This window comes from Myotis yumanensis, unplaced genomic scaffold (genome assembly GCF_028538775.1).
Source record: "Myotis yumanensis isolate MYYU_CA2020_CCGP unplaced genomic scaffold, mMyoYum1.0.hap1 SCAF_3, whole genome shotgun sequence".
Taxonomy (NCBI): domain Eukaryota; kingdom Metazoa; phylum Chordata; class Mammalia; order Chiroptera; family Vespertilionidae; genus Myotis; species Myotis yumanensis.
Window position 1 is genome coordinate 175,349,634 of NW_027223754.1, and position 26,715 is coordinate 175,376,348.

The 26,715-nt window shown below is 38.9% G+C and overlaps 1 protein-coding gene across 6 annotated transcripts in view; it reads right to left on the reverse strand.

The window, feature by feature from the left end:
- BICD1 (BICD cargo adaptor 1) overlaps positions 1-26,715 on the reverse strand; it is a 191,313-nt gene that overhangs the window by 72,678 nt on the left and 91,920 nt on the right. For all 6 annotated transcript variants that reach the window (XM_070410466.1, XM_070410465.1, XM_070410464.1 and 3 more), the window contains exon 2: positions 24,365-24,577. In XM_070410466.1, coding sequence (XP_070266567.1) covers positions 24,365-24,577 — 213 coding nt within the window. The remainder of the gene's footprint in view (positions 1-24,364; positions 24,578-26,715) is intronic.

Consider the following 26,715-nt stretch of genomic DNA (forward strand, 5'->3'; position numbering starts at 1 on the left):
GAATTAATAATAATTCAAAGTGTGTATACATTTTTTTGAGATACCCTGTATTGTTATTGATTTTGGAGACAGAAGAAGGGAAAAGGAGAGAGAGAGAGAGAGAAAGAGAGAGAGAGAGAGAGAGAGAGAGAGAGAAACACTGATGTGAGAGAAAATCATCGATCAGTTGCCTCCCATATACACACCAACTGGGAATCAAACCACAACCTGGGCAGCGTCGTCCTATACACCAAAAGGTCACCAGTTTGATTCCCAGTTGATTACCAATTGAGCCACACCAGCCAGGGCTGGATGAATTTTTGGTAGTGGTCATGTAGTGTGGAGATCTTTGAAGTGAACTTAACACTTATCAGAGAATATCTACCCAGGAAGAGACACTAAACAACCAGGGAGACAGAATGATGTAGACACCTGACATCACCAGCCTCTGTCATCAGCTACTCTGTGCTGACACCAAGGAACCAGGAAGGCACTCGGGGACTCCTGTCTGAACATAACAGAATTCAAATCTCAGGGCCGGGGTTCTTGGGGCAGGGCTCTAACTTCCAAGAAATGACTGAGGTATTATTCATTAACTTCTTGCTCATTCTAAGGTGTCTCTCACTGTCATTATCTTGAATTTGGGGCCATGGAGGGTCCCAAAATATCTTTTGGCTGATGAGGTTCCACTGCTGTCATGGCAGCTCACATAAAAGCTTCTGAGAATCTGGTCATCATTAAGGAGAAAGTGAATTTTTAGAATGTCGACCGATTGCTATTACAATAGAGAGTCACTATACTGAAAAGAAAACCATCTGTTACAAAGTTGACAATTACCACATTTTAGTAAAATTTGAAATTTTCGAAAAACAGAATTTCAGTGTTTCTCAGAAATACCTTTGTTAGACAAGACAATCCTCTAGGGCAGTGGTTCTGAACCTTGGCTGCACATTAGAATCACCTGGGAATCTTTTTAAAATCCTGATTTCTGGGCCTCGTCCTCTGGAAATTTTGTTTCTTTGCTACTAATGTTGTGGTCCCACCCCATAACAAAGAAACAGAATTTCCGGAGGACGAGGCCCAGAAATCAGGATTTTAAAAAGATTCCCAGGTGATTCTAATGTGCAGCCAAGGTTGAGAACCACTGCTCTAGGATATATATATATATATAGAGAGAGAGAGAGAGAGAGAGAGGTAATATGCAAATTAGGCCAGGACACCATAACGGGTCACGACTGGACAGGAGGAGGTTGCATGCGCAGGTGAGGCCTGGAGCAGAGATGGAGACAGAGACAGGGGGGCCTACCCGAGCCGGCGCTTGGGCGACCTTGGAGCAGACACAGGCAGGGAGGCCAGGGGACGCTGTGAGTCAGGGGTGCCTCCTTGCATGATTTCAATCGAGTGCTGGGCCTCTAGTGATAAAATGACTCTCATTCCCATCTCCCCACCACCACTGCTTACAACAGACCTAATCAATCAGTAAGTTGTAAAATAGACTGTATGTGTATGATAGAATTATGGGGCTATGACCTTGGAGGTGAAATGACTAATTGCATAGAAATAACATGAACAGAAATGGTCTCTATGCTTACATGAGGAAATCTGTATGCATCATCATTAAAACTTTAAACCAGTTTGTGAAAAGCAATGGAAGATTCTAATAGACTATGGCTATAAGAATGGATGCATAAATAAATAGAGATGACACACTTATTCACCCTCCTCCTAATAAGCTAGTACAAGGTGTGCGTTTTGGTGTGGGTAACATTCTTTATACTTTAGAATTCCAGTGTTCATTCTTTTTTTAAATCTTTATTGTTGGCCCTGACCAGTTTGGCTCAGTGGATGGAGCGTCAGCCTGAGGACTCAAGGGTCCCAGGTTTGATTCCGGTCAAGGGCATGTACCTTGGTTGCGGGCACATCCCCAATGGGGAGTGTGCGGGAGGCAGCTGATCGATGTTTCTCTCTCATCGATGTTTCTGGCTCTCTGTCCCTCTCCCTTCCTCTCTGTAAAAAACCAATAAAATATATTTTTAAAAAATCTTTATTGTTGAAAGTATTACATATGTCTCCTTTTTTCCTCCCGTCCTAATTCACTTAAGCAGGAAGGGAAGATGAAAGAGTCTATTCTGGAAGTAAACTGCTGACGGAGACTGAAAATTTGCCAGGAGAGCCTCATCACCACTGAGTCACGGCACTGCAATTCTCAATCAATAAAAGAGCCAACTGCATGAACTGAAAAGTCTTAGTTTACAGTTACCTTTTTTCTTTTTCTTTTAACCAACACACTTGCATGGGAACTGCTTTTAGTCATGATGAAGTGGCAAAGAAAGGACTTAAACTTTCATGGTAAACAATTAGAAAACTGGACAAAATATATGAAACAGCTGTTCTCCGACTCTGAACAACAGCCCTGTAGGTCTTTATCTCTAGGCGGGAAAAAGATGAGGTGAACACTATGAACAACCCAACTCTCTACCTGGAAAGTGGTTCTCAACCTTCTGGCCCTTTAAATACAGTTCCTCATGTTGTGACCCAACCATAAAATTATTTTCGTTGCTACTTCATAACTGTAATGTTGCTACTGTTATAAATTGTAATGTAAATATCTGACATACAGGATGGTCTTAGGCGACCCCTGTGAAAGGGTCATTCGACCGCCAAAGGGGTCGAGACCCACAGGTTGAGAACCTCTGACCTGGAGGCAATTTATGGGCTGCAGGTGCCAGGAGGGGAAGCCAGAGAGCCCAGAGGCTCAGCTGAGGTGAGGAGGGAGTGCGGAGCTCAGGGAGCCGAGGGGGCTGGAAGTGTCGGGGTAAAATTACATAGAGAAAGAGAGCTACATAGAAAAAGACCTCCAGAAATCTGCATAAGGGTTTCCTTTAACCCTTCCTGTGGGCCAGGCTGCACATGCCTATTCTATGGAAATCATTGTGCAAGACACTGGAATTACAAAGAAATATAGGACGAGGTCTCTGCCTTCCAGGGCTAAAATATGGAGAATTTCACATTGGTAGTGATTTCCTTTTCTCCTCTTGATTATATCTACAGTTCTTTCATAATTTTAAAATTCTTTTTGTTTTGTGAATGAATTTTTTACAGTTACATTATAACTTTGTCAATTCTATGCCGGGAGCCGGTCCATCCTTGCTGTTTCAAGGGACCTGGCATATATGGCATACTATTCTTAATATGTTTGCTCACCTTCTTGGAGCTATGTGTTTTAACCAAGGTCACCTCTCCAAGAAAGGTTGTTTCCCCAGGTGGGGATTTTTCCCTGAGGTTAGGGAGGGGATACAACCCCTTAATTAAGTGCCAGGCGGGTAGTTAAGCTACATAATCTTTACTCCCTGGAATGGAGATAAGAAACGCCCTAACCTTTGTAATAGAAATTGACAGGATTAAAATCGGCTGGTATAAATACGGATGTAACAAGACAATAATCATGAGATCCACATCAGATCCACATCAGCTCCTCATCAGCTCCTCATCAGATCCTCATCAGATCCTAACCAGAACCTAGCCAGAGAACATGGCAAAAGATCCTGGACAGAACCTGGCTACAGAACTTCACTGGAGAACCTAGACAGAACATGGCAGGAGAACCTGGATAGAACCTGGCTGGAGAACCTTGCTACAGAACCTGGCGATGAACCTGGCTTGAGATCCTGGAGGAAGAACCTCGCCATGCTGATCAACTGAATGCTGACCCCGTGCCATTCCTTCTTCGCCGACTCCGTCCACACCTTTGGGGACCCCTGGACCCGCTGGGGTTGGACCCCAGCATTCTATACATATTTGATTGTTTATGGAGATACTGAAAACAGCCATTCATTCCTTTTATTAGTTCAATGAATAATCATTGCATATAATATATAAGAAATACTGTAGGTTCTGAGATTATAAAAAGCATAGGATGTTGCCTCTGTCTCAAAGTTTATAATTTAGTTGGGGAGTTGGTAATATGTAACATTTATTGAATCCTGGTATGCAAGTACTGTTCCAAATTATGAGTACTCTGTAAGATATTTATAGCCTATATATGACTAACAAAATTATTATGGATTCATATCTGAAAACATCCATAATATACTATATGACTCCTGCAGCAAAAAAAATGCATTGAGTTTCAAACAATTTAAATATGAATTAACTTCAGGAGTACTTTATTGCCAGTTAAGAGCTGGTTCTATAATGTGTTAGATATAATTTAGCAAGCTTTCTTTTATGATTAATAATTGAAAAATGACTTCATATTCTTTTCTAATATGTTTTTATTATTTAAAAATGCTCAGCAATTGTGAAATAAATGTTCCTGTGGGGCTGTATTGTCTTCTACGGACTGAGTTTCTAAGGCTGCCACAACAGATTACCATACACCGGTGGCATAAACAACGAGTTCATTCTCACAGTTACAGACGCCAGAAGTCTGATGTGAAGTCTCAGTTACAGAGACCAGAAGTCTGCTGTCAGGGCCACACCCCTTCTGAAGCGCTATGGAGAACCCTTCCTGACCTTTCCAGCTTCTGGTGGCCCCAAACTCGCTTGTCTCATGGCAGCAGAACTCCAATCTCTGCCTCCATCTTCACATGGCCTTCTTCCCTGTATCTCTGTCTTCCTCTTTTCTGTCTCTTATAAGGACACCTGCCATTGAATTTAAGGCCAGCTGTTATCCAGGATGATGTCATCTCAGGATCCTCACCTTCATTACATTTGCAAAGACCCTTATTCCAGATAACGCCACACTCTGAGGTAACAAGGGGTAGCAAGTGTTGAGCTGTGTGACATATATTTTGGCGCCACTATTCAATCCACTATACCAGTGGTTCTCAACCTTCCTAATGCCGCGACCCTTTAATACAGTTCCTCATGTTGCGGTGACCCCCAATTTCATTGTTACAAATTGAACATAATTAAAGCATAGTGATTAGTCACAAAAACAATATGTAATTATATGTTTTCCGATGGTCTTAGGCGACCCCTGTGAAAGGGTCGTTCAACCCCCAAAGGGGTCGTGACCCACAGGTTGAGAACCGCTGCTTTATACCCATCTTAATTATTCTTATTTTTTGTTGTTTTTGCTAACGTTAAAGGTGGTGGGAGGCTGAAGAGGGTGAATGGCCAGGATGTGGGGAGGAACTTGCTAGTAACAGGGACAGAGATGGAGAAGGAAATGGGAGAATAAATAGGAAAAAGAGGAAATAGAAGACACAGATAGCAGAATAGCCAAGGAGTTAATGACTGTCATCTTCTCAGGCTCAGATGCATACACAGAGATCAAGAACAAAAAAGGCAGAAAGGGAGACAAGATGAAGAAAAAGACACATTTAAAAAAAGGTCAAAGTTTGGGGACAGTGTTCAAGCATTCTTGGTAATGAGCTGCATCGGCACTGCTATGAAAGGGCATTGCAGGTAAAGCACCCACACGGACAAGGATAAATAACTGTTTTCTAAGCCCAGACTTAAAACATATTCCTGGCTCTTGCCTCTACCAGCTACTGCAATATCGCTAATGAACTAACCTCATCCTCATAATTATTTCTGGGAGTTCCTCTTAGTTGTTTCAAGAGCAAAACATTGATCGGTTGCCTCCTGTACATCCCCCACCGGAGATCAAGCCCAGAACCTGGGCTTGTGCCCTGACAGGAATCAAACCAGCAACCTTTTGGTGCCAGGATGACGCCCAACCAACTGAGCCACACCAGCCAGGACTGTTCCAAAAAAATTTTGCCCACAGCAGATAAGACTGAAAACAGTTAATTCAATTCACTGTTGGCTTTAGGAAAATCAATTGATCTTAGACAACAGACTGCTCACGTGGGCAAAAGGTTCAGGAATCACTCTAATTGAGCTTTAAACAGAGCTCTCAGATTCCCAGTAAACAAGTATAAAAGGAAACAATTCTAGTTATCTGATTTTTAAAAATACCATTAGATATTCAGGATAAACACATTTCTTCACTATTATTTTTATCCCCACTGTACAGATGAAGAAACTGAGGTTTAGAAAAATTATGAGATTTAGACAAGATTCCACTGGGACTAAGTGGTGGGATCTGAATTTAAAGCCAACTCTCATCTGACTTCCTGAGTTCCTATTTTTAAACATCACATCATACTGCTGATAAGAGTGTACAGCTTTCTAATACCTTTGTCAAGAGAAGAATAAAACTTAAGAAAAAATGGAGAAGTTGGTGGATTGCATGTCACTTGGGTTATGGCCCTTGAATATATCTGTCAGCTGGGTTTTGACAGGAATAGAATAACAAGTAGGCAACTGAAGGTAGCCCTTTCTGATGACAGCCTCTGAAGAATATTCTGTGTTGCAGATTGAAGAGAGATGCAGATGGTTTGAGTACCAGGCAAGCAGGTGGCAAGGCTGACATTCCATTAAAAATGATGAAAAGTCTCCTCTGATGATTTGATTGGATGTAGGGGTCATCTTATTTGCATAAGAGGGGGAAGAGCAAAGAGGAACACAGAGTCAAATGGTCCTTAAGAAGAGCTCTGTCATACTGAACACCTATTAGCAGAACAAAACTTAGACCGGGAAATTCTATGAGTAGGGTACTATTAGTTTTCTACTTCAAATACAAAAGAAACTTAGTGCTGACCTTGGCCATGTCGGTTGTGAATATCATTAGTTTCCATATTCATCTTAAAGAATATATCTGAAAGCAATGATTTTAATTTTGGAATTGTTGACAAAAAAGGATTCTTCTTACCGGTGAGCAACTGAACTAATTATTTCCTAAAGCCACTCCTACAAGAAGCAAACAACAACAAAAGGAAGCCGGAGCCTGTCTTCTGAACTGTCCTATTGATCAAGAATACAGGCATACTGTAATCTAAAAACTGAATCAGACCACTTAGATGTGAATTAGAAATGGAATGAAAGGGCCAGCAAAATAATTGAAGCAGAAGAAAAAATAAGAGGAAGATAGTACTAGTAAACTTTAAACACACTGCTAAGTGGCAATAATTACAAAGAGAAAACCAGAACTAACAGTCGGCAAATAGAATAACAGAACAGAACAGAACAGAAGACAAAACAGACAGAAATAGGGCAAATGGGATAGTGAACACAGAATAATGTAGGTGCCCTTGTGGAAAAGAACATAAGTGTCATTAAGAAAGAAATCAATTTTAGTTAAAGGGCAATTATGAAGAAAATTACTCAGACCAAAATTATCTATTTATTCAGAAACGATGTATGTAATTACCTTCTCAGACCTGGTAAGAAATCCGAAGACTACTGATATTTAGGATGCAGGAAGCTAATCAAAACCTATTGCTAACCAATGAGATGGGGAGATTTGACTATATTCTTGTGTTTTTCTGATATCCAAAGTAAAATTATTGAGATTGTCATCAGAAATATACACCCTTAAACTCTGGACTTATGCTAATTCTAGAAGCTTGTAAATCATTTCTTTAAAGACTACGTCAAATCATAAAAGCTATATATTGTAGAAAAGAGCAATAATGCACTACATATCTCTATTTTCTTCATTTGAATTAAAAATGGTCTTCCTAACAATTCTTTCTTTTCATTTCTTTTATCCTCCAACACTAAAAATATTCTGGGTGTGGTTTTTGATTTGTTTTTATTTTTGAGATTGTAATTACTTTGATTCTCCTGATTTTGAGATTGCAATTACTCTGATTAAACTGTTCTTAATACATTTAAAAAATAATAAATGAATTTGTAATATTCTTTTTTAACATTTTCAAAAATTTTTTTTTATTTATTTCAGAGAGGAAAGGAGAGGGAGAGATAGAAACATCCATGATGAGAAAGAATCACTGATCGGCTGCTTCCTGCACACCCCCTATTGGGGATCAAGTCCACAACCCGGGCATGTGCCCTGATCAGAAATTGAACCATGACCTCCTGGCTCATAGGTCCCTGCTCAACCACTGAGCAATACTGGCCGGGCTGAAAAATGTAATATTTTTATAAAAAAGAGGGGTACCATGTTGAAATGGTGCTGGGACATTTAGGCATTTAGGGGAAGATTTTAAAATATAAAGTCCCACATTGTTCTACATACCAAACTGAATCTCACAAAGACTAAAACATTAAAAGTAAAAAATTAAACAGTAAAACTGATAGAAATTAACATTAAATTATTATAGTTTTGAGAAGGATGACTAGAAGAAGGAAGGAAAAACATTCTATGATTATAACTACTAAAAGTAATCTCATAGGAAAAAAGTAGATTTAAAGTATTCCTCAAATTAATGAAAGTGGCAAATTTCTCATTTATCCATTTGTCCTTTTTTTCCCTGAGTGTCTATTATATACTAAGCTCTTTACAGCATATACTAAGGAATAAGATAAACCATATCCCTACCCCTCCATGACCTTATAAATTAATACTGAAATGCCATGATTCACGTACTATATAAGCAATCTGAAGTGCTACAAAGATTAATGCTTGTCAGGGCTCAGTGAAATTGCAATTCCTTGCTATTACTAATGGGAGCATAAATTGCTTTAATACTTGAGAAAAGCAACATGGCTATATGTATGACCTTGGAAAAAAAAGTCTTGTACCATGTGATATAGTAATTCTACTGCTCAAATAATATTCTTGAGGGGGTAAGAGATCAACCAAAGGACTTGTATGCATGCATATGAGCAAAACCAATGGAAACAGACCATGGGGGGTGGGGGGGTGAGGGCATGTGCTGGGGGGTGGGAGCGGCCAGGGAGAGGTCAATGGGGGAAAAGGAGACTCATGTAATACTTTAAACAATAAAGAATTTAAATTAAAAAGAAGAAATAATTCTAAATACATTTAAAAAATATATGCAAGCAGCAATTAAATTATACAACAGCTAATACTGACTCAGTGTTAACTATATGCCAGGTGCTGTTCCAAGTGTATCACATGTAAGAATTTATTTAATCCTCACGACAGCCCTAGGAGGTAGGTGTTGCTATTATTCTCACTTAATAGATAACAATATTGGCGTCCAGAGAAGATAATTCACTTGCCTAAGTTTACTCAATTAACATATGCATAACCATGGTTAAACCATAGCAAATAGGAAGAAAACACTGTAAAATACACTTCGCTCTAAAAATAAAATCCAAATCTTCTAACTTCAATTATTTGCAAAGTGTTAAGTAATTATTTTGTAAGGGATTTTACCTAATACAATTTTTCTTTTGTGCATCTGCTTTATCCAACATGAAATGCTATATTGCTAGGCATCAATAAAATTTCCTGGCAATCCAGTTAAAAAAAAATTAAGATGCCCAGGTCTTATATTCCCAAGAATAACAGCTGTTTTTAGCCTATGATTTGGTGGAATATGTTGAGGAAAGTCTGTTTCCAAAAGCAGTTGTTTAATTCATTTCAGATAGAAGTACAACTCACAGATTGCTAATAGATCAATTTCAAGGCCATCTAAGATATCCATTATATAAACAAAGAGGAAGCTGCCTAGCTGGTGTGGCATTTCCAGTAAGGTGAGATATCACTCCTGTAGTAGGCTGAATACTCCCTCTCTCCTTCACATCCTCCCCGCCCTCCCCCCCCACCCCCCCCCCCACACACAAGGATTTCCCGGTCTTAGTCCTGGAAACTGTGAATGTTACCTTATATGGCAACAGACTTTGCAGATGCGATTACGGATTTGAGATGGAGAGATTATCCTGGTAGAGCCTAAGTGTATCACAGTGTCCTTATAAGAGGGAGGCAGAAGAGTTGACACAGAAAAAGGCAATGTGGTACTGAAACAAGACACACTGCTGGCTCAAAAGATGGAGGAAGGGTCAGCAGCCCATGAAAGCGAAGAATGCCATTCTAGAAGCTGGAAAAAGGTGGAAACTGGAAGAGGAACCGGACGCTCCATGCCTGCCTCCAACAGGGAGTACGGCCTTGACAACACCTTGACCTTAGCCCAGTAATCTGCAGACTTCTGGCCTCCAGAACAATAAGAGAATCCATCTGTGTTGCTTGAAGCCACAAAACTTGAAGTACATTGTTCCAGCAGCCACAGAAAAGTAATACAGCCTTACCCTGCAAAATCTCATTCCTCAATATTTAATTTTGCAGCAATTAGGGAAAAAATGTCTAAAAAAAAACTCCTTAAGGAGATGATAAGGGGGAAAATAAGGTTTGGAACATTTCATTGTAAGCCATGTCAATGAAAGATTGATTCAAATAATGATGCAAGATTTTTATTACTCTCAAGGCCCAGTTTCATTATCATTAACACTTGGGAGTGAGAGGGGTGTTGTTATCCTGACAGGTTCTTTTATGTCCTTCATCCTAATATAATGAATATTTTACCATCCAGAAAATGGTTGCTGGCCCCTTCTTTATGCAGGTAGCCAAATCTTCCCTCGTTGTTTAAAAACAACTCTGGCCCTGGATAGAGCGTCGGCCTGCAGACTGAAGGGTCCCAGGTTCGATTCTGATCAAGGGCACATGCCCAGGTTGCGGGCTCCATCCCCAGTAGGGGGTGTGCAGGAGGCAGCTGATCAATGATTCTCTTCATCATTGATGTTTCTATCTCTTTCTCCCTCAATAAATACATATTAAAAATTAATAAAAATATATTTAAAAACCAAAACAACTCTGGGACTTTATTGTGTGCCAAAGCCCATCAGGAAACACATTTTGATATCCTAGATTTCTTTAAGGTAATGCAGGCGGTGAGGTTTTGTCCACTGTGACAGGCTCAGAAGAGACAGTTAGTTACAATTCTGCTTTTTGAAAAATTGCTTTGGTGAAACCAAAACTCTATCAGACTATTATTTCTAAACCTAAGTATTTTTATTATTGAACAAGTGATGATGAGGAAGATGCCCAGGTCCTATATTCCCAAGAATAACAGCTGTTTTTAGCCTGTGATGTGGTGGAATGTGTTGGGCAAAGTCTGTTTCCAAAAGCAGTTAAGGAGGCAGTCAGTATATAGCCTTTCTTCTGGGATGCATGGCATTGTACTTTAAGTCAAATTGAAAGTTAAAGTTTGGGTCTATTATCACTCTACCATCATTGGTCTATAATATTTATTTTAAAAAAATCTTTGTTGCCGAAACCGGTTTGGCTCGGTGGATAGAGCGTCGGCCTGCGGACTGAAGGGTCGCGGGTTCGATTCCGGTCAAGGGCATGTACTTGGGTTGCGGGCACGTCCCCAGCAGGGGATGTGCAGGAGGCAGCTGATCGATGTTTCTCTCTCATCGATGTTTCTAGCTCTCTATCTCTCTCCCTTCCTCTCTGTAAAAAATCAATAAAATATATTTAAAAAAATAAAAAATAAAATAAAATAAAAAAATCTTTGTTGATTAAGCATTAAAAAGTATAATCCAAGATATATACTAGAATTCATTATATCACTGAACTCACTAATTTGCTCTTTCTGTCTTGCTCAAGTACAAATTTCCTATAACCTTCAAGAAATTAGGTTTTGAGTAGATTGAGGTATCCTTGATTGTTAGATTAAGCCATAAATTCCCTTAGGAGAATTAAATGCCTGGACAGAATCTTAATCAGGCTAGATCTGCCAACCAGAATATTCTTTGGAAATAGAGGTCAAGATGTAAAAAAAAAAGAAAGAAAGAAAGAAAGAAAAATTAAAATTGTCCACTAAGCATTCCAGCTAAGATGCTGACTGTGCATTACTATTTCTTCCACCCAGTCTGCACAGGGAGCAAAACCTGAGCTTGGGTGGGAGAAAAAGCCTGAAACTGAATCGAGCTATTTTTAGTTCAAGAATCAATATGTATGAAGTGGATTGTGCACAGATCTTTATTCCTATATTCCAAGATGTAGAAAACTGGTGTCTGACCATATTCACAAGATGGGAAAAGGAAGGGAGGGAGGCCTGGGAGGAGGAGAGATGAAGGAAGGGAGGGAAAGAAGAAAAAAGAAATTCATAAATATGGTAATATGTGTTATATATATATAATATAAATATATATTATATATAATCCACATATATATATACTAAGTATATACCATACCAATTCTACATTTAAAAAAAATAAGCTGTCTTTTCACTATTTTTTATTTTTAAACAATAAAGGTTAAAGGTAACTGATAAAAACTTAATTATCCTTAAAAAAAAAAAAAGTAAAGAGACTATGCAAGATTCCTTTAAAAACAGACTTTTATTTTACCAGTGTCAGCTCCAGAGATGCCATTTCTACAGTCCACCTGAGACATGAATGATATGTTTCTAACTTTAGCTTGACCTTCCCTGTGGTTTCCGATTTAATTCTTCATTTGGCACTAGTTTAACGACTGGCAATTACAAAGGAAGTTGATGTAACTGTTATATCAGTCCAGAAGTTTATGCCCCTTATTATTGTCTAATGTAGGAAAAAGAGTGACAAACAAAAATGGTACTATTTTGAAGCCAAGTGCAAATGATGTCCAACATCTGGATGTTGAAAATATTTACATGTGTTTTCATTTTTGAAGTTTCCCCCAAATGTTCGGGATTATGAAAATGCAGGTCCTTATTACCTCCACAGAATGACGCCAAAAAAGGCTAAAGGGACTTCATTTTGAGAGCTATTCAGAAGCTATTGTATTGCTTCTCACTGGGAAATATAATAATGCAACTTTCCAAATCACGGAAAAAGTATTTACAATCGTCAAAAAGAGAATGAAGTGTCTGTGCTCCTTACAACAATGCATGTAGTGTAATCGATAGTCACTGACTCTGAGCATATATGGGATTACAGCAGGCAGTAAGGAGATTTTCAGATATGTATAATGCACATCCTTCTTGTTTTAATGGAAACTGCCTCTCCCTTGAGCACTCTGTTTCCCCTGCAACCCTCTCTGGTGCTGGCCTGGTTGACTGCTTTCAGAGCATTCTCCCCCTACACTTCCCCCAAACTCCTCTGCTTTAAATTTCAGGTCATCATGAGATTTCTTTTCAAGCTGGTACATGTACATTTTTTTGGAAACAAATGAACAGTTGCTTCCACTGTGACAAGGTCGTGGCAGCAGGGTAGGCATAGTCACTGTCCACTGTCCACTACCAGCACAGTTACTGTCACCTACCAAACACCAACTCCCTCCTCGTTTCTCCAAGGCTTCAGCACCTGGCTCGTTGCCAACATCCCCAGAACTTCTGGTCTTAATTCCTGGATTCTCAATATTCCTATCCATGATCTCGACTACTGGAATTCCTCCTCTTGAGGGACGTTCTCCTTCTGCTTCAGCCCATGCTCATTCCCATGCTAATACCTTAGTGACTCACTCTCCCAGGTGACTATCTCACCACTTTTTTCTCCTCAAATCCCCAACACCTCCTCCCATCTCCCCTCTCAGCTGCTGACCTTGCTTCCTGCTTCAGTGAGGAAACTGAAGCAGCCTGAAGAGGACTTTCAAAGGCTTCTCTTCATTCACACCTACTAAGGTACCCACATCTGCATACACATACCATCTGCTTTTCCAGGCATTGCCGTAGATGTTCGCAACACCTTGCTCCTTTCCAAAGGCAATCCCTCCATTTTTGCACCAGATCCTATTCCTTTCTTCTTCATGCAATGAAATCCAGTACTCCAGGCATGTTCCCCTTTTCCTCCTACATCATCATAATTTCCTTCCCCACTGGGTCATACCCATCAGCAATCGGCATTCCCATATGCAATTGTTTATTAATCTTAAAAACAAAAAACAAAAAAACCTTTCCCTTGAGCCTATTTTTGCCCCGTAGCTACCTCCTCCTTTCTTTGGTCCTCTGTAAACAAAACCAGCTCCTGAAAAAGTTGCCTCTATTCTCTTCTCCATTAATTCTCTCTGAAACCTACTCTAATCAGGCTTTTGCTCCCACCACTCCAGAGAAACTTCTCTTAATGAGGTGACCAATGACCCACGGGGTCAATTCAGTTTCCTCATTTTACTTGACTATTAGCAGCATTTCCAATATTGATCACTTCCTTTGTAGACATCACTTTCTTCATTTGGTTTCTGGGAGCCACACTCTCTGTTTATTTTCTTTCTACCTCATTAATAATAATAACTATTATTATTATTAAATTTTATTATACTACAATTTTATGGGGGTGACATTGGTTAATAGGGTCATATAGGTTCACTATTATTTTTAGTGTCACTTCTTGTCCCCAAAATCTCACTGCTGAGGTAGCCTAGGGCTCAATCCTTGGGCCCTTCTCTTTTCTACTAACACAGCCTGCCTTGGTGATCTCAGTGATAAGCCTTAAATAGCATCTATCTGCTGATAATTCCAAAATTTATATTTCTCTCCCCATATTGTTCTCTCAAACTCTCAGCCCTCATCTTCCACTACCCATTCAACATCTGCATGTGGAAGGCTAATTGGAATTTAAAGTTTAACATGCCTAAAACTTAACTTCTGATCTTCTCTCCTAAAACCTGTTTCGCCTGAAGCTTTCCCCATCTCAATTTTCAAGCTAAAATGCTTGGACTTCCTGTTATCTTTTCTCCTCCTTATCTCATATTCTCTACATCCAACCCATGAGAGAGTCATGTTGGTTTTTCTCTCAAAATATATTCAGAATATTGGTGACCTCTTTTCACCACCTGCTCCTGTCATCCTGGCCCAAACCACCATTTTCTCACATGTGGAGACTGCACTAACCTCCTACCCTTATCCTGGCTCATTAAAGTCACATCTCTCCTTTGCTCAACAGTTTCCAATAGCTCCCGCTTCACTCAAAGTGAAAGCCAAAATCCTTTCAATGGTCTCAAAGGCCCTACCTAAGTGACCTGGCTTCCTATTTCCTCTCTGACTTCATGACAATGTGGTATTAGCCACGTTGAGATAGACACATAGATCAGCAGAACAGAGTCTAGAAATAAACTCAAACAAATGTGGCCAATTGCTTTGACAAAGGTGTAAAGGTAATTCAATGGAGAAAGAATAGTCTTTCAACAAATGGCAATGGGACAATTGAACACATATGCCACAAAAATGAACTTCTACTGAAATCTCAAACCTTGTACAAAAGTCAACTCAAAATGGATCACAGATCTAAATTTGATAAAGCGTTTAGATAAAAATATAGAAGAACATATTCATGACTTGGGGTGGAGAAGTTCCTTAAATCTGATTTAAAATATAATAAATAAAAAACATAATACATAAAAATTTTATATAGTAGACTTCAAAGAAATAACAAAACTTTGTGCTCCGCAAAAGACACTTTTAAGAGAATGAAGACAAATACCATGCTTTCACTTGTATATGGAATCTAAGAACAAAATAAATAAACAAACAAAATAGAAAGAAACTCATAGATACAGAGAACAAATTGATGAATGCCAGAGGGGAGAAGGATTGGGTAGCTGGATGGAAAATGTTAAGGGATTAGGAATTAATTAGTCAATAATATTGTAATAACTATGTATAGTGCCAGGTGGGTACTGAAAATATCGGGGGAACACTTTGTAAAGTATATGACTGTCTCTAACCACTATGTCGTATACTTGAAACTAATAGAAAATAATATTGAATGTAACTGTAATTAAAAATAAAATTTAAATTTAAAAACAGAATCAAAAGGCAAGCTAAGAGAAAGTATTTGCAAATCATATATCCAAAAACAAAGGTCTTGAATCCAGCATATATAAAGAATTCTCAAAATATATCTAAGAAAAGAAACAATATAATTAAAAAATGGGCAAAGTCTGGAACAGAAACTTTATCAAGAAGAATATATGAAAAACAAATAAGCACATGAAAAGATGTTTGATATTATTAGCCATTAGGGAAATGCAAACTAATCCCATGATGAGATACCACTACACACCTACTAGAATGGCTAAAATAAAATAAAAAATACAGATAATATCAAGTGCCGGGAAGAATGAAGGGAAACTAGAACTTGGCTAGTGGAACTACAAAATGCTATAGCCACTCTGGACAAGTTAAATATACACTTACTATCTAACCCAGAATGCCCACTCTTCTAGTTACTTGTCCTAGAAAAATAAAAACTTTGTTCACACAAAAATATTCACAAACATGAACATATGTAGCAGCTCTATTTGTAATTGTTAAAATCCAAAAATAACCCAATGTCCTTCAATAAACGAATTGTTTTTTTAAAAAGAACAAAACTGTAGCCCAGCCAGAGTGGCTCAATGGTTGAGCGTCAACCTATGTATTAGCCAGGAGGTCATGGTTCGATTCCTGGTCAGGGTACATGCCCGGGTTGTGGGCTCGATCCCCAGTGTGGGACTTGCAGGAGGCAGCCGGTCAATGATTCTCTCTCATCATTGATGTTTCTATCTCTCTCTCCCTTTCTGTTCCTCTCTCTGAAATCAATAAAAAATCTATTTTTTAAGAAAGAGCAAAACTGTAGTATATCCATACAGTGAAATATTATTTGGCAATAGAAAGGAACAAATTATTGATAATTCAACCACTTAGATGAAATCTCATAGGCATTAATGCTGAGAGAAAGGACCGAATCTCAAGAGGTTACATATTGTACAATTTCATTTACATAACATTCTTGAAAAGACAAAACTTTAGTGATAGAGAACTGATGATTGGTTATCAGAGGTTGGGATGGGGAGGGTATGAGGACAAAGGAATAGCACAATACAGGGGAGGTCTTGGGGGTGATGAAACCATTCTGCATCTTTTTTTTTTTTTAATATATTTTATTGATTTTTTACAGAGAGGAAGGAAGAGAAATAGAGAGTTAGAAACATCGATGAGAGAGAAACATTGATCAGCTTCCTCCTGCACATCTCCTACTGGGGATGTGCCCGCAACCCAGGTACATGCCCTTGACCGGTATCGAACCCGGGACCTTTCAGTCCGCAGGCCGATGCTCTAACCACTGAGCCAAACCAGTTTCGGCCCATTCTGCATCTTGATTGTGGCTGGGGTTACACGAGTCTACATATGTGTTAAATTCATAGAACTATCCACAAAAAAAAAATCTGTGAGTCTATAATTAATTAAACAAATCCTACAAACCTATTTATGTAACTTATATTTCCCAAAAGCACAATCAAATCACAATTATTCAAAGGTGACTTGTCTGTATGTTGTTAAACCCTGCTTTCAAATTCCTGATGATGTTCATAGGGATATTTATTTACTAGTATAGTAGGTTCAGCACATGTTGGAAAGAACTTTCAACCAAAAGACATTATTTTTCTAGTGGAATCAAACAGCCAATAAGCAGGCACTAACGTGGTTAAGAGTCAGATTGCCTGGTTTAGGGCACCAGCTTCACTACTTTTGGACACGCTGGTTAGCCTCTCTTTGCCTCTCCTGTAAAGAGGGGAGAGAAACAGGACCTGCCTTGTAAGTTTTTTGAGAGAATTAAAAGCGATAATGAATGAAAAGCGCATGTGATAAACTATCAGAAACGTGAGCTATTATATTATTATTTATTTAAACCAATTAAAAACAGTGATAATTCTCTACTGTTTGGTACTTTGCATTATTTCAGAGAGGTGTGAGGTCCATCCCCAACAAGTATGGGGAGCAGGAGAGAAAGTGGCTCTACCCACACCACGCCTTTACAGAATGGTAAAAACATCTGTCAGTTGGAAATGTCAATTTCATCCCAATAACCTATTACTCGGCCAGAAACAACAAAGACTATAAGAAAAGCTTGGTTATTTATTGGATGCGATAATTACAGTTTAATCTTTTCCCCATGACACAGGTCGTCATTAAGCACATTCAATATTGTACTGAGTAATAATGCAGTGACCCTTTCAAGAACCAGCCAGGTATGAAAGGTTATTTACACTGATAATAAGATCACCCAGACGGCTCTCCTCTTCCAACCTATGGGCCTTTAAATATGTGCTGCTTATTCTTTTGGTGCCAGGATGTCAGCCACTACTTCTTGCTCCTATCAGAAGGTGCTGGGGCCTCTCCCTCTACCCCAATGCATCTTTCTAACTTATTGTTTCTGTCTTGCTGTGTGTGAATAAGTCTGATTACCAAACTCTGAAACAATAAATAACACTTACATAGTCCTCTATTCCTTATAAATCACTTTCATGAAAAATATTTATCTTCATAAAAATCATAGGGAATAGGATAGGTGTTATTATAATGTTTATATAGTAAATAATAAGTGTAATCACACAACCGGTAAATGGTCCAGTTAGGACCTAAACTCAGATTCCCTGATTTATAATTCTACACTCTCACCACACCACCATGGATACAACAGAAGCAAAGAGATGTTTAAAGACTGGCTGAAGAGCTCTCCATGGAACAAGGTGAATGTGTGCTGGTGGCTGAGGTCAATGGCATCTAATTGCTGTTTAAACGATGTTTTTCATTTACTCAGTCACAGCAGGTCCACCTATTTGCAGGTTTAATGAGAGACTAAGATGCGTGTGATATTACTGTACAAAATGTTACATGTTATCCTAGTCCATTTGGACTGCTATAACAAAATACCACAGGCTGGTCGCTTAAGCGACAGGCTTTTATTTCTCACAGCCCTGGAGGCTGGGAAGTTGAAGATCAAAGTGCCAACAGGTTCTGTGTCAGGTGAGGGCCCACTTCCTGGTTCACAGATGGACGTCTTCTCACTGTGTCCTCACATGGTGGAAGGGGCAAGGGAGCTCTCTGAGATGTCCTTTATAAGGACACTCCCACCCCATTCATGATGGCCCCCCTCTCATGACCTAATCACTTCCCCAAGGCCCCACTTCCAAATACCATCACATTAGGAATTAGGTTTCAACATATGAATGTTGGGGGCAACACAACATTCAGCCTATGGCATATGTTGTCTAAAACAGATCCCTTTCTATTTCAATGATACTACAGAGTGCAGGGAAATAGTTTCTAAACACTGAATTTTGGGCACTGAAGTTTCCCAGGCATCTGGCTTATAGTAAGTAAGCACTGAGGAGACCTCTGCTGAATGAATGAATGCATGACTGCAAGGTGGAAAATCCAAAAAGATAAAAAACAAAGACAAAATACTCAAAACCTAGGCCCAACGTTTCAAATTGTCAAGGATTCCCAACAAGAGTAAAGACAGTCAACAGTATCATGCTTTTTAAAAAGCAAAGACCCATTTTTAAGAGACACTGGATGCCAGTCTAAGACAGTCATAACCAGGACGCTGAGGCATCCTGCAACTGTGTTACATGAGGACGTGCTAATGGATCTAAATATGTTTATCCTGAAACAGAAGGCAAAAATAGTTCTTTCCAAATATTTGAAGCTGTTGGGCATGAACTAAAATTGTCAAGTGGAATAGGGACTTGTTAAAGTGTGTTCTCTATAGATCCGGAGGCTGGAAGTATGGCCAGCTGGTAAAAATTGCAGGGGTCAACTTTTCACTGAACAAAAAGGAGCAGTTTAAAAACTTGTCCATATCAACAGCTGGTAAGTGGTAGAGCTGAAATTCAAATCTAGTGGTAGATAAATGGCAGATAAAAGTCCTTTCTTAGCAGGACTCACACTTCATCTTCTCCGTAGTGCTAGAAGTGTCTGCGAAAAGGCAACATGACCATTCAGGTCTACTGGGAAAGAGTTATTAACCTTAACCAAATAATCATTATTGGTAAACTCATACCCTAAAAGTTTATAGATGTGGATTCTTTATGATATAATAGACATAGTTCTAAAATGTTGGCATAATAATAATAGATTTCTGGAAATTCAGCCACTGGCATATTTTAAAATATTAAATGGCCATATCCCAGTAAAATATTACCAACAAGTTAAAAATATAGCTATTGTGCCAAAGCTTCAGATATTGTGCCAGAAATTTCATTAGCTTGAGGCAAGATTCAGAAAAGGGAAACTTGTGCTCTTGGCAACTATAGTGACATGGCTTGGGGGTGTCTAGATCACAGCCAGGTTTTCTGAGTTCAGATCCTGATTGCCACTTATCACCCATGTGCTCTGGACAAGTTACTTGACTTCTCTCTGATTCACATGCCCCATCCTTAAAGTGAGATGATTTAATAATAGGACCTACCTCAATAAGGCTGTTGTAAGAATTTAGAACAGTGCCTGGCACATTGCTGGCAGTCAATAAACGTTCAGCTATTTGCACTTTAAAGTACAGACTTAATCTCTACTAAGGTCAATAATCCAGTGTGTCACTCCAATCTTCTGCCTTCCACCCACAGGGGTCCATTTTATGGGACATCTCTTTTTTTACATAAACGCCAGTTCTGGTTAGGAATACTGGCATAAGTGCAATGTATGCTTTGTAAATATTGCAGGAAATTCTGATTTATCTTACTAACAATTGAGACTACTCAGTAGTATTAGAAGTTTCACTATCCTATTTTGTGATTTCATCAATGTGGATATTAGTTTAACTTAGTACCAAGTAAGTGTTCAACAAATATTGTCCAAATAAGCCTATTTAGGCTATCTTCTAGTATGTTAAGACCTATAGTTTGGAGATTAAAAAAATGAAATTCCAACATGTTTACTAATTATCTGCTTAGACACTACAGTAATCTATTTGTTCTTGTTAAGCTCTCACCAAAATGATGCCCATCAAGGCAACCCAAGGATTTTTTCTCCTCTATTACTGGCCCTGAAGGATTAACTCCTAATTTGGTTAAGATTAATTTGTAATTTGGTTCTTTGATTTGGGTGATTATTTTATACTCCCTATACTTTAAAAAATTACTTAAAGCACTTTTCCATTAAAGATACACACACACACACACACACACACACACACACACAATAAGATTGATTAAAATGTTTAAAGATGAGAAGATTTATATGAAACATCTAGGTTCATATCTCAACGGAAAGAATTTTCAAGGTAACAAATTCAAAGAGGTATTTAATATTTCTTTAACTTAAGAAAATGGATCTACATAATAAGAGATATCTTCAACAATATTTTAATGAAATATGCAGAAAGTTACCAATGACAACAATTTATGTTTATTATGTATTTACTATATACTAAAATAATCTTTTACAAATGCCATGAATAAAATTCTAAAGCTTTTAGCAGAGTTGAGACCAAATATTGATTTTCTAACTCTAATGCAGAAAATTTTCCATTTTTTTCCACTATATTATCCTATACCTACCACATATGGAAGAAAATTTGACCTTATAATTATACAGACACGTGCATGCACACATGCAAACATATGTATAAAAGTTCCATAATTTACACACCACATATCACACACAAACACTTTTGCCACTACCAACTATCTTATTGAAGTAAGAGATGAGTCTTTTCAGTAAGTAAAAATGACTCCATTAATTAAATGATTAAATTCACACAGCATCTGTCAAGCTGATGATTTACTACATTTTGCATTGGTTACCCTTGTCCATTTCTCATGGTCAATCAAGTCATGATTTTTTTTCGTTTCATAATCTCTCTTGCAATAACTATACATCAGTCAATGCCCAGAATAAGAAAAATAAATAAAATTGAGCCTACAATAAAAACAGATCTTGAATTTTAATTTAATACCAGTCATCAAAAGTCTGGATCAATATACCAAAAAATAGAATTTATTCCTTTTCTCCTTTTATAAATGTAATCAGTTCTAAATACTAATAATAGTTTTATTAGCTACATTAAAACATGAGGCATGGATGAAAAACAGCAGGCCTTGGGGTGAAGTGATACCACTAGCTTTTAGCCCAGCAAAGAAAACATCAACAAATTACATTGTTGGCACACTCAGAAGACTAGGAAACCAACCAACAGCTTGCCTTTCCCCCTTTTAGTTACCGCACAAACCTGAATGAATACATTCATCAGCTAAATGGCCTTGAGCTATTTGAGATTAAAAATTTTGGATGTAACAAGTTATTTTCTTATTGCAAATCAACAAGTGAAAATGCACAGAAATTGAAGGACTATAACCAAGTGATTCATTCAGGAGATTATGGTACTTAAGCAATTCCCTGAATTGTGAGCCTATGATACTCCCTTTCCCAGCTTTTGCTTAGCCAAAACATCTAAATTAGTGGTTCTCAAAGTGTGGTCTTCAGAGCAACAGCCACAGATTCATGTGCTGTGAACTTATTAAAAATAAAAATTCTTGAATCCTGCTGAGACCCAGACCCTCTGGGGGTGGGGCCCAGGATTCATGCTCTGATGAGTTCTCTGGGTGATTCAGGTGGTCACTAAAATTTGAGAACTGATCTGAATAAAGGACTCCTCAAATTCTTTTTTTTTCTTTTTTAAAAAAATATATTGATATTTTACAGAGATGAAGGGAGAGGGATAGAGTTAGAAACATCCATGAGAGAGAAACATCGATCAGCTGCCTCCTGCACACCCCCTACTGGGGATGTGCCCACAACTAAGGTACATGCCCTTGATGGGAATCGAACCTGGGACCCTTCAGTCAGCTGGCTGATGCTCTATCCACTGAGCCAAACCAGTATGGCTCCTCAAATTCTTTTTGCCTTTGATGCCTCACTTTATTCCTCACTTGCATCCTCATTCATAATTACCAACTCCTGCTGCTTATGATAGATCTACTCATGGGAACTGCACTCAAGCACAGTGTGAGGATGCTCCGTCACTCACTGCTGTCTTGCCTCAACAGAAAAACATCTCTGGATTTTCTGCCCCTTCCTCAGCTGCAGCTCTGTGACTGTAGGGATGTACACCTTTGAGGATCCATCCAACTGGCAGTCATGACTGCTTGGCTCATTGGTCACAGTTCTCCACAAATGGCCTGCATGCGTGTGCACTTGGCCCTCACGTCGTTCATGTCACACCCTCTCTGCTAACTTGCCATGTGAACCTGCTGCTCATGCTGCTGAGGTTGCCCTTGTGGATATTCAATATCTTGTTTAATCAAGGATGATGGTTTATGTCGCTACATGACCTTCTGCAGTAGGCCCGTCTCATAGGGAAGCTTGGAATAGGAAGGGGGACTGGTAATTCCTTAGGAGGAGGAGAAGGGCTGGCACTACCAAGGGTAAGCATGTGATGCCCCAAGCCCAGCACAGAGAGATGCATCAGATAAAGAACTGGAGAGCAGTTTGGTTTTTAACAATCGTTTGCAGCTAAGGGAAGTGAGGCAAGGCATCACTTCCTGAAAACTATCTCACGTGCTTATTACTTAAGTGCTAAGAATACTAAATTCTACTTGGTTGGCTCCTTTCTCTGTCTCCACAGATCATACTATTATATTTGGGTATGTCCAAAGATAATGAACAGGGCAAAGCAGAAACTTTACTGTAGCTATTCATTGAGTTCGTTAAAATATGGACACGTGTAAATGAAAATTACTGATTAAATTCCAATAAATTCTGGATAACATATCTCAAAATAATGAAACGCTATTTGTAACATGTCACTGATTTTAAGAAACACATCAGTGGATTACTTCTACTATATTTCACAACATTAACATTTTTTCATCCTACCTTTTTCTATTACTAAAATGCTCACCTAACAAGCCCACTTGGTAGTGGACTTAACACCTGCTGGTCAACCTCTGCTGCACTGGTGTAGTAATTTGAGGACATCACCTCTTCTGCAGCTTTCATATCAAAAACTGGAGTAAATGATTTAATATGAAGTTTCCAAAAATGCTCTTAACAGGGTTTGGTGGATGAAGCTGCCTTTGGCTCACTGTGTCCCCAACATCACTGGCAGACTGACTCTGCCTGGCCCAAAATGGTCTGGCGCGTGATGCAGCTGTGGGAAAGCTGGAGCGAAACAGGGAGTCCAGGGGAGGCCCAGGGACTGAGGAAGGAAGGCTCCCAGACCTAATTCATACCAGCTCTAATTTGCGGCCTTGTCTACAACCAGAGAAATCGTCTATGGTTCGCCAGACTCTAAGAAAACTTCCCCAATGTCTCTTTGCCCAGTGCAAAGAGTCTTGAGCTAACCTCACTGTCATTTTGAATCAGTGCCGACACAGAGCATCACAGCCAACCATTCTCCTCCACAGCGTATTACAACAGGGAAATGGGAGAGAAGTGTTAAGGTCACTAAATGTATTTTTTAAATATATTTTTATTGACTTCAGAGAGGAAAGGAGAGAGAGAGAGAGAGAGAGAAACATCAATGATGAGAGAGAATCACTGATCGGCTGCCTCCTCACACACCCCACTGCGGATTGAACCTGCAATCTGGGCAAGTGTTCTGACTGGGAATCAAACAGTGACCTCCTGGTTCATGGGTCATCACCCAACCACTGAGCCACACCAGCTAAGTACTATATTTTTTAAACACCTTTGCGGAAGCAACAAGCCCACTTCCCAAATACTCAATAAGCAAAGGTTTTAATTCTTAGCAAACAATAAGAGAGAAGCTCATCTCAGAACAAGCTGCCATTTCACTAAAATTGCAGGGAAAGTGCTGGCATCGGAATTAGGTGCTTCTTGCTTAATATAGCTCCTCCGACAGAACTCGGTCCTATTTCTCTCACCCCCAGATTGCTCGCAGGGTGCTTGTTTACCTCCTTCAGGTCCTGCACCACCGCGGTGAGCCTCTCGTTCTCTGCCTGTATGTTAGTGACCACGGCCCGGCTCTGCTTCAGTTCGTTCTGCATCTCCAAGATCTTCCCCAGGTAGTAAGCTTCCTTCGAGGCTGACTCCTGCAGCAGCGTTTCCTCCCGAGTCTCTCCATCCTCAGCAACTTTCCGGTGGATGGAGAAGGACTGCCCAAAGGCCTGCAGAGCATTTGAAAAGAAAAAGAGTACACAGTGAAATGCCCCATAAGAATGCTAGCAAACAGGCGTGGGGAAATGCTTTGCTTGTAAGAAGAGCTGATCGGCAAGACCTCCAGAAGCAAAACTACATTTTTTATAGAACAGTCTAGCAGCTTTCATTGATACTTAATTCAAATTCAATTAATAAGGAAAAATAATTTTTAAATGTCTTGCTAAAATATATATATAAATATATATAAATATATATATAATGGGTTAAAGAAAATCTGAAAAACATTGCTGCTTAAACATTGCTGCTTGCTTTAAGTTACCTTTTTAATAAAAAACAAATCCTAAGAAACAGATAGTTCAGTGCTAATGAGCTCATCCAAACTCATGTTCTCATTTTCATTCTAGAAAAAAATCCCCAAAATATTTTTCAAAGAAGAAAGCAATAATTTCATTAGCTTTCTAACATATTAGCAGTAAGGATATACCAATCTTGAGCAGTAGTACCCTTATGACAAAAATCATCAAACAGCATTCAAATTGCCTGGTACCACAAAAAGACTTTGAAATATAGTCAATGTATAAGAAGACATATAGGTAGCTACTTATTTCTGCAAAAAGAAAAACAGAATAATAAATCAGAAACTAATGAAATTGGTGAGTGAGAAGGGGGTAGAAAGAATGGGGGAATGAAATGTGATACAAATGGTGGGGGTGGTGCTTTTCTGAGTATTTCTTCTCATATGATTCTGACTCTTAGAACTAAAGTAATGTTTCACATACCTCCCCAATAAATGATAATTAAAATCAACCTCCATGTGTCAGGGGAACCCAAATGGAGCACAGACAACCAATGATCCTAGCTGTATTGCAAATGAACAACATAATTACACTAAAAGGGGTGGAGAAGAAAAGACCTAATCTGAATAAATTTTGGAAATCAGTATTTTTACTATATTACAAAGCTAAACACAAAACGAACTGTACCCTAACACTACTGTCTAATTCATATATTTTTTCCTCACAAGAATTATGAAATCACAATTCTGAAACTTTTTGTTGTTGTTGTTAATCCTCACCCGAGGATGTATTTCCATTGATCTTTTAGAGAGAGTCGAATAGAAATGGAAAGACAGAGAGAAACATCTATGTGAGAGAAACACATCGATCGGTTGCCTCCTGCATGCGCCCCAACCAGGGCCTGGGCCAGGGAGGAGCCTGCAACCAAGATATGTGCCCTTGACCAGAAGTGAACCAGGGACCCTTTGGTCCACAGGTCAATGCTCTATCCACTGAGCCAAACCAGCTAGGGCTGAAACTTCTTTAGATGTAAACAAGAGTTGAGAAAATAAGTAAATATAATACAGATAATGAAAGCCAGATCTCTCACTGTTGGAGAAAGAAGTTGCAAACAAGGAAGGGGAGACGACTAGAAGGAAACTAGTGGTATTAGGTTCCAATTAGAAACGTCAGGATGAACTTATAGTCTTTAATAGGTAGATAAATATTGATAGATAAATAGATAGATAGATGGATAGATAGATAGACAGACAGAGGAAGGGAGGGGTTTATATGAGTTTACATACATATACATACTTCCTAGCTTTGTCAACTGAGAGGGCATAGAAGTAATGACATATCAGTAGCAATGAGCATACCTTGCACCCAAATTTTGTTCCTAAATATCAATCTCCAATGAAAAGAACTAGAGGTATTTGGAGAAATGACCAATTCTTAGGCTGGAGCAAAATGATCTTGGTACATCTTGTGGTACCAAAAGATTAAGTAACAAAATACCTTTTTTAAATGATGGGGCTATGTTAAGAGACACAAGAGCCTACCTGAAGGGGTTCCCATGGCCAAAGATGGGATAACGAGGGCAACAAAATAAATGTAGTAATGAATTATAATACATAGAATAAAGTAAATATCCACGAGTCCACATTGATATAATAACTGAATAAATGAGGGAAGAAACAGCTCTTATAGAATTCTAATTAATAAATTTGAAGGAATGATGGAAATATCATCTGGCAAACACCAAGTAATAACTGTTGCAGGTAAGAATTATTAGTGGAGCCCTGACCAGTTTGGCTCAGTGGCTAGAGCATCGGCCTGTGGACTGAAGAATCCCAGGTTCAATTCTGGTC